The sequence below is a fragment of the Kryptolebias marmoratus genome, linkage group LG19, assembly GCF_001649575.2.
Source record: "Kryptolebias marmoratus isolate JLee-2015 linkage group LG19, ASM164957v2, whole genome shotgun sequence".
Taxonomy (NCBI): Eukaryota; Metazoa; Chordata; class Actinopteri; order Cyprinodontiformes; family Rivulidae; genus Kryptolebias; species Kryptolebias marmoratus.
In genome coordinates, this window is record NC_051448.1 from 11880847 (window position 1) to 11890275 (window position 9429).

Here is a 9429-nt window from a genome sequence, read left to right on the forward strand (position 1 = left end):
ATATGAACATTTTGGTCCTCAAAGGAGTGTCCCTTATCCTTGAGGTGTAGGTGGACAGCTGAGTCCTGTCCCGAAGAGGTGGCTCTCCTGTGTTGAGCCATGCGTCTGTGGAGAGGTTGTTTGGTCTCTCCAATATAAAGGTCTGAACATTCTTCGCTGCACTGAACTGCATACACAACTCCGCTCAGTTTTGGTTTGGGTGTTTGCCAGCACGTCCTTCTCTGGCTGTGTCAGGGTCCTAATTAACCTTTGGAGTCAACCCAGTTCAAGATGGCCACCACAGCTAACTTAGCAAACACAGAAACAGCTACAACTCAGTCAGTTTCACAGATATGGAGCTAAGATATGATGTGGTAGTAGCTGAGACTGTGAGGTCTCATAATATTGCATAACGTTATTCTTAAGGTTTGACTGAAACGGCTACACTAACTCTGTCTTTTCTCTGAAAGAGGTGGGATATGTAGAAATGCTCACCCTTTAATTTTCATTTATTATTTCTCATTTTGGCAACTTTAAAAATTTAATTTTAGGATAAGACACAACTTAAATATAATATATTGTGGGGAAAATATTCAAACTGCTGTTATAATTTATGTATTTTTTATATAATTTGTTTAAAATTGCCTACCAGTTTATTCTAAAAAGATTTTAACAGGTCATTTTGACACGTACAAAATGACAGAAACATGTTGGAGGTGATGTTCCACACTGAAAGATGATGGACACGTGTGTGTGTGTAAAATATAGAACTAGAAATATGTGTGTAAAATTAAAAAACTCCTGAAGTCAAATTCATATTTCACACAAATCTTTTATTTTGTGAGAAGTTTTGAGACCATTTTGTAATCTTTTTTTATGTTTCCTGTATGTTGACACATTTACATTCCTCACCTTCTTGTGCCGTGTATTCAGTCTCGATGATCCTGGCCAGGCCGAAGTCTGCGATCTTGCAGTGCAGCGTCTCGTTGACCAGTATGTTTGCGGCGCGCAGGTCGCGGTGGATGTAGTTCTTCTTTTCGATGAATGCCATGCCCTCAGCTATCTGTCGTTAAGAGAGGACATGTCACTGGAACCTTCAGCTCAGATGCAAATTTTATGAATTAATGTATAACTTTACATCCCACACTTTATCTTTACGGGACAACAATCTGTACACTGTTCGTGCCCGTTTCCCTTGGTCGAAGTGTAGTAAATCTTCATAATTCTGGAGCAGAATGTGTAAATACTCCTGCTAACAGAGGAGGTATTGGCAACAAGGGGGTTGAACAGGAATGTCAACTTTCAGGAAGTTGACCTTTTTTTTTTTTTTTTCTTTTTTTACAGGGTGCAAAAAGGTTCTGATGGGAGGGGGGGAGGAGGGCTCAGTGTGGATGGAAAAATAGCACGACTTCCTGTCCGGAAGTTAATCATTGACGTAGAGCGAGGCTTTCAAGCCAGATGAGCAAAAGCCCCGCCACAGAAACCACACAGCTACTGCTGACAGTTTCCATGTGTGTTCACAGTATGACTGATGTCAACGAGCCGACTACTGTACGACAGGCTTTCAAAGCGTTACTGTAAAGCAGTCAGCGGTGATGTGTATATTGGGATGAAATTCTGTGTTAAGGGGCAGTGTTTTAGTTTATGACAGAAGCTTTGAAAGTCAGTGAGGTAAATGCTAATGTCATACCGTGACAGACAAAAACAGCAGCAGTGGGGGGGAAAAAAGAAGCACCAAATGAAAACTTGAAAAAGAAAAAAATAATCCATTGCTTAGCTAATAATCTAAGAAAAATCTTCTCTTCACTTTTTTTTTTAAATTATTATTACAGATTAATAGGGCTATCATCGTGATGCAAATGACACACACAAGATGCAGAGTTGACATTGTGTTAATAAAACAGATTCCCACCTGTGCTGACATGTCGATCAGCTTATTTATCATGAGCTTTTTCCCTTCATCTGTTTTTAGAAAGTCGAGAAGGCATCCTGTAAGGCGGGGAACAAAAGAGACGTGATCCAGTCAGAAAAACAGCAATTTTAAAGTCAAACCCTCAGCGTAACATAGAAACTTCGGTTTATGAAGTTGGCATTTTATTATCTCATAAACTACAAATTTTCATGTTGCATGTTCGCTGTTATATTAACGAAAGATCAAGTTATCAATGCAATCTATATTAAGATTGAACAACACTGTCTTTGAATAACGTCATTAGATTATTTTGAATTTAAACCACTTCCTGTGAGATTAGTTAAGATAACAGTCTCATCATTTTCATTTTTCTGATCATTTCATAGGACAAATATAAAAAGATTGACTTTTTTTAAGCTGAATAGGTATTCATCCAGCATTTCCTTAATCCAATTGACCCTGTGCAGGGCTGCAGCGAGCTGGTGTGTATTTCTATTGGTTATTGGGCGAAAGGCAAGGGACACCCTGGACAGGTCCCCAGTCCATCACATGGGGACATAAAGACAAACAATCATTCATGCTCACACTCACACCTAGGGATAATATAGAGTAGACAGTGAACCTAACATGAATGTTTTTGGACTGTGGATGGGTGAAACATTCAGACTTAATGCAATCAAACCTGCAACCTTTTTGCTGAGAGGCAAAAGTGCTAATTTACTTCTCTTCAATGTATCTCATTAAAAAACTAATTATATTCAATATCCGCCTAGTTCTGTATGCACAAGCATTATGTCTTCAAGTCTCGTTCATATATTGTTGCTTTTTCTCCAAACATGGTGAAAAATCTTTAGTTTTGTTTTGTTTTTTTAGGCCAGCCAAAGACGATTATAAATGGTTTGTCAACGAATTCAAACAGCTCTACAGCTGCAGCACTCAATCTGTTAACTTACTGGAAAAACACGTTATTTACATTTTTATGTTTACGTTTTGGAATTTTATTAAACCAGAAAAAATATTTATATATATGTGTATCATAAGATACAATATTAGACTTTCTACAGAATATTTCTTATGAGTTTCTGCTCATTTTTAGGTTTAATAGACAAAAGATAAATCAAGAAAACCCAACCAGGATGAGTTGTGATTATTATGTTCAGTATTTGGAATTTACATATGACAATTTTATATGAAATAAATTACCATTTTAATTTTTGATTTATTATAAAATCATGCATAGTATTCCATTTTTACAGGGAATCACAGCTGCCAGTATTTTACTGTACATTCCACAATATTTAAAAAAAACATTTTTTACAGTGTAATAATGTTAATGATTACAAAATCTGGGTATTTTCTGTTTGCTGGAAGGCTTGTTTGTAAAATGTATAATTTTATGTGTCTTCTCAGCATTCATAAATGTATTTTTCACACAAATCTGGTCAACACAGGCCAAAGGTAATTTCTCTGTATTCAGATAAAGCCTTTAAATCAAACAGGAAATGCGAAACATGCCGTATTCGTCTGATGACTTTCCTTTGAATTTTGAGCATTTTTTATTGCGTTCTTGTTTTGTTGGTTGTTGTTTTTCTTTCTTTTTATCTACACTGCCTTTCTTCAGGCATTCAGATTGCTATACATTTCTTTTGGCAACACGGGTCTACGAAGGCTGTGATTAGCTGATCAAACCAAGACATGCTGCCAAACAAAACTACCTTTTCGTATTGGGAATGTAGTACTGTTTTCTTCTGATCTCAGAAACAGGGCGTAAGGTTTTGCAGTGTAAGTCTTGTTCTCGTTTAGGGATGTGCCACGAAGAAAAATATGCCCAAAATGAAACCTTACGTCAGATCCGTCAATCAGAGTACCACAAACGCCATCATGTTTTTTGTGTGCAGTTATGATCAGCCTTTTGCTTGATGTCTGTCTGGTGCCCTTTTGATCAGTCTATTCAACAAAGAATAGACTGATCACGTGTACATATGAGCTATAGTCCTGTGATTTAGTTTTGCAGCCAAATTAAAACAAAAAAGACACATCAGGGCTGTCAGACTCACACAATCTGGTTTAAAATTCGCTTTCAGAACTTTTTCATTCCTCTGCTAAATATAAAAATCTTTATCACGAGTTCCATCACTTTTTAACAGGATAACTGGTTAAAAACACCAGGCTGAAATCTATCTTTTTAAAACTGTCTGCAATTCTTTTTAAGCAGTCCAATTTGTTTTTTAATTGTCCACTAAACAACAAGGGGGCACGTGTAGGCTATTTAAAAATTTCTGCAGGATGCCAGATAGAGAATTGCCTTCTGGTGTAGGTTCACTTCCGTTTTTTATTTTGCAGTTAATGTTGCTAATTTAAGAGCAGCACAATCACTGATTCACTCACTGAAGCCTGTCCTCTTCTCTCTTACTAATCTTCATTTAAAAACTATAATTTACATAATTCTGTATTACTGATCAGATAGGGCCAGTGAAGAGGGACAGGCCCCACTTGGTGGCACCAATATAGTCAGACTCCATCTTGATATTACTTACCATTGACCATGAACTCTGTCACAATAAGAATGGGCTCCTTCGTGACCACGGCGTGTAGTCGTACCAGCCGTTCGTGCTGCAGCTGCTTCATCAGGTTAGCTTCCTGCAGAAAGGCCTCGGGCTCCATCGTCCCCTCCTTTAAGGTCTTTATGGCAACTTTCTGGGTGCTCTTGTAAAAACCTGTTGTAGGGATTTAAAAAAAAAATCCTTAATACATCACAGTGTCTTGACTTCGAAGATGTCTCCAATCACCAGGTGGAGCTTTCTCTTACCCATCCAAACTTCTCCGAACTGCCCAGCTCCCAGTTTCCTCACCATCTTCAGCGTCTCTCTGGGAATCTCCCATTCGTCCTGCGCCCATGGCTGCTGAAGGGCCTTTGGCTTGCAAGGAGCGTACAGCCGCAAACACAACCCATCCGCTGTGCCTGCACCCCAGTGTGATGCACTTCAGTTTCGTAAACATTTCCTTCTATCATTGATGCTATAATTAATATAGTGGAACAGTTTTTTTTTTATTACTTTCATCTGTGATATTGAGAGCGTGCCTGCATAAACACTTCTAATCAAAACTTTCTGTGCATTGGCAGCCACTTACTACATTGCCTTTTATCTTGTGGTTAAGTCTCAGGAGAGGAAAGACTATCAATACATTCACACAGGAAATGTAAAAACGTATCATGGCAGCTTAAGCTTTTGCCTTTAACTCAAACTCAGAGGAGCCAGCTCAAGATTCACAGCAGCATCAACTGATTATTGTGTACAATTAACGAACATTATTCAGAAAAGATTTTGAAAGACTTACAACTGTAGTATTCAACCAGTTCCTGTAGGGATGGGAAGGTGTTGGAGGGGGAGATGTAGTAACCACCTTTGTCCAGACAGCGTATTTTGTAGTGTTTCACCACATCTCCACATTCCCGATCGCAGTCTCTGATCGACAGTGAATAAGACCCTGAGGAAGAACGGTTACACAGTGGGTGCAGTTCTCACGGCTGAGGCATTAGTTACTTAAAACCAGATGCATTTGTGGGTTTGGGTTTTTTTTTGTCCATGCTCACCTTTGCAGGTCTCACTCTCTCGAATAAGAAATGAGCCTGGTTTATTTCCAGGGGCTAAAAGCAGTCGTTCAGTCTCCCTCCTACTCAAATCCTTGAAAAACCACCTGCGCGAAAAAGGACACAGAAGAGCACGATTTGAGTAGCAATGCGTGTGCATTTCCTCCAGTGCTATTAATGTTCTGCATCTAAAATCGCCGCGTACTTCTCCTCCTCCAGTGTGTTTGCTCTGGCTACATAGTTGGATGGGATCAAACCTTCTTGTCCAGTGATCAGAGATTTAGCGAGCCACCATTCTCCACTTCTGCAGAACAGACAGAAACACAGATTACTTTGATTCTCCGGCGTGAACGCTCTGAATGCTGTGACGGGCACGGCAACTCACTCTTGCAAAACTTTCAGTTTTTCTCCCTTTTTGAAAGGCAGCTCGGTCTCGCTGGAAGCTTTAAAATCGTGCTGTGCCACAAACACAATTTCATCTGAAGAAAGAAAAAAAACACCAAAGCAATTTATAGATTAACATCACTGCTTTATTTTATATTTGTAATTTATTTTGCACCTTTTGCCGTGCATTTCTGGTTAATTTTGCACTTCTAAATAACACTGACTGTTTTACTGCATTACAAGATCTTTTTCTAAGTAAAGATCATTCTGTTTTAATGCTGTCGTGACTTAAAAATGACTTCCTTGTGTGTGTAATCTTGTTTATCTTATCCCCAGAAGAGAAGAGAGGAAATTCGGCTGCGATTTCAATCACTAAGAGCGGCCTTATGCTGCTGCGACTAACGTCTTCTGGATCTAATAAATGGAGGCGCATTACTTTAAAGATAAAACGCACTTTTTTTAAAAGAGGAAAAGAATAAAGTAGAGGGTGGTGGGGAGTCTAATAATTACCGTTAACTGAGTGGGAGTTTGCTTTTCGTTCCTAAAAACAGAAACAAAAAAGGGTTTTGTCAATATGGAGGAAGACATTTGATCATATAAGGACCTATTATTAGCACTTTACAGAAAGATTTATATATTTAAATTTTTTTTTTTTACTTACAATATGGTTTGCTGAGTTGGAACCCTGAGAGTTGGATTTTATTTTGTAGAATCCTTCCTCTTTTTTTGGTTTCTGGCCACTGCAAGTGCAGCCCATCCTGTGTGGTACAATAAAAAGCCACAGAAGTTTTGCCACCATCTACATCTACTGTAACTGTATATTTGATGTATATTATTACAAATGAAAGCCTAATGTTGTAGTACAACCAACCATGTTCATACTAACAGGTAAAAACATGTTCATCTCATTCTTTTTCACCTGATTAGGCTGATGAGCGTCGCTGTTTTCACTCACCACACCTCCAACTACAGGTCACTGTTTTTGGCTTCATGCCCGGCCTGAAAAAAAATGGATCCAAATCAATCAGAATTACTGAACTGCCATTTTTTTTTTTCATTTATTTGTTTGTTTCTCCGTAGTTGTGTGTGTTAGTTACAAATAACCCACCCCGCTCCCCCTTTCAGAAAAACTAAAAAAAAAAAAAACTGATTCTCAAAACAGGAAGTGGAAAATATATTTGCATCTTTTATGATAGCAATTTATCTTTGCATATGTTCAAGAGAACCAGCGAAATCGGAGAATAAAGATGTTTCAGAATTTTATGCATGAATTGAAGTTTATTTCTCAGTACTTGCATTAATGAAAAAGAGCATCACATGTTTTATTTCCCCGCTGTGTTTAATCTAATTGAAAAGATTGTCGCAAGGGTTCAAACCTTTGGCAAGTAACGTTTGAATTTATCAACATGAGCCTCAACTAACCAAATCCAAAATTGCCTGAGGAACATTCCTGCCTCCCCTGGACTTTGACCACTTTTAGATTTGTCTGGTAAAAGGGTTCGCTGCTTGTCGCAGAAGTTAAAAGTTTATGGTTTTACATGCAAGTAAGTATAAATGGAAACACTTGTGTCCAACAGGGCCAGACTTCCAGAGATGTCAAACATCAATGAGGCTGTAAAATAATGCATAAAACCCACCTTTAAAACACACTGAGCTGTTATACTTCAGCGAGAAAATTACCTTTCACAAAATACCAGCAGGGAGCGGTTTTAGCGATACATCAGCTACATCTTTTTATACAGAGAAAATAAAATATGATATTAATAATAATAATAATAATAATAATAAAATGAAAAATATTTAACTTTTTTTTACTTTAATTCAAAACTTAAAAAAAATTCCTTATATGCAAATATTTCAATTACTTTTTCTTACAGCACATTATTTTTTATTAATAATAGAAAATAGATTTTGGTACAACTTGAGTTATTAACATTATGAGAACAGTTCTGTCCACCTGTAAGTTTATTACTATATAATCCCTGCCAATTTAAACATTTTAAGACAATACAAGCACAATAGATTTGATGTTAAAACAGCTGTTTGCATTTGCTTGTTGAAGTTCTGTCTGTGTGTTTGTTCACAATTTGCACTGTGGATATTACAGCAAAGTGTAAGATACTGTATATTTCAGATTATAAGAAAGTAAACATATACACTTTTAATAATGCAGGAGGTAATTACCTTAAGTTTTGTCCCGTTTGTGCCTTCAAAAGTTGCCCAGATGCAAAATGTCTGAGTTTCCTCAGTGAAAACAGACAACTCGTTAGCGTGTCACTCTCACTCACTCTGGTCTGGAAAGTTTCTCTCTCTCTCTCTCTCTCTCTTTCTCGCTCTTTCTCTCTCTCATGCTCTCTCTCTTACACACACACAGAGTAAAGATCATGTCTCTCCAAACGGACTACAGAGAACTGAGTTTACTAGAAAATAAGCAGCACATTACTTTGTCAAATATTTTAAAATGTGACTTAAAGGGATGTATTTACGAATTAATTCTGCTAGCTGCAGTCTTTGTTTGTGTCAAACTGTTTTCATGTCCTTGCATTTAAAATCCTGTCAGAAATAAAACATGATTGCACCGTTCTTGCTGGATTTGTACGACTGCTAGAAGGTAACGTTAGGTGTGGTTTAGTAAAACAAGCAGCATAGTTTCCATGAGACATTTCTCAGTTCCTCTAGGGGTCTGAGCTGTTTATCGCTACAGTGAATCACTACAGCTGAGCAAAACATGCCCGATTAAACTCTACTGTAAAGCTGTTTGTGTGTGTTGTTTTTATTTGGTGTTGGCACTTATAATTGTAAGGTGTTTTTAAAAAAAAATGAAAACACTTGGTGCTCATATTTGAAACCAAGCATCAATAATAGAATGGCGGTAAAACAAAAACCTTTCACTTCTGTTTTCTTTTTTATTTATCAGAGCATATTACCCTGAACTCAAACAGTGAGTAATAAAATAAAGGCCAATAATTCAGTAGCTCATAGAGCTACTTTTTTTAAAATGAAGCTTTAAGTACATTTTATCTGTGCAACCATGTCAGTCTTTTGGTACTCTCTTCTTTACAAATGTTCTTCATTTTATTGCAGTTTGAGGGCCCAGCTCTCTTAGTGGCCACAGCACATCAGTCAGGCTGAGGTCTGAACCTTGTCTGAAACATTGCAACACATGAGGTTGTTTTTGTTTTTTTAGCCATTAAATTGTAATAATAGCCAAATGGGTTCATTATAACTTTGCTTCCAACTCCAACCACTCTTCAGATAGATAGACTCCTTTGTCCGATGTTGTAACACAACCCCAGAGCATGACCCTTCCACCACTGTGTTTGAGGTTAGTAGAAAGTGTTTCTATGTTTCTGTTTAGTGTTCTTCAGATGTGGTGCTGCAAATAATAACTAAACATTTCCACTTGAGACATTCTTCTAGAAGTCTTGTGGTTTGTTCAGATGCAACTTTACAAGCCTAAACCTTTGTACCATCTTTTTTTTTTTATTATTAGGCCCGAGCAGCGACAGCGCTGCGAAGGCCTATTGTATTTCGTGGATTTCTTCATTAGGCCCGAGCAGCG

At 37.6% G+C, this 9429-nt stretch overlaps 1 protein-coding gene across 1 annotated transcript in view; it reads right to left on the minus strand.

Moving 5' to 3' along the window:
- blk (BLK proto-oncogene, Src family tyrosine kinase) overlaps positions 1-8170 on the minus strand; it is a 12830-nt gene extending 4660 nt beyond the window's left edge. Inside the window, exons 1-12 of the mRNA XM_017427275.3 lie at positions 8052-8170; positions 6787-6866; positions 6529-6625; positions 6378-6408; positions 5869-5962; positions 5689-5787; positions 5487-5590; positions 5231-5380; positions 4701-4853; positions 4429-4608; positions 1892-1968; positions 892-1042 (exon numbers count right to left, since the gene is read on the minus strand). Of these exons, the coding sequence (XP_017282764.1) occupies positions 892-1042; positions 1892-1968; positions 4429-4608; positions 4701-4853; positions 5231-5380; positions 5487-5590; positions 5689-5787; positions 5869-5962; positions 6378-6408; positions 6529-6624 (1135 nt within the window). The 5' untranslated portion in view covers position 6625; positions 6787-6866; positions 8052-8170. The remainder of the gene's footprint in view (positions 1-891; positions 1043-1891; positions 1969-4428; positions 4609-4700; positions 4854-5230; positions 5381-5486; positions 5591-5688; positions 5788-5868; positions 5963-6377; positions 6409-6528; positions 6626-6786; positions 6867-8051) is intronic.
- Positions 8171-9429: the final 1259 nt, after the last annotated feature.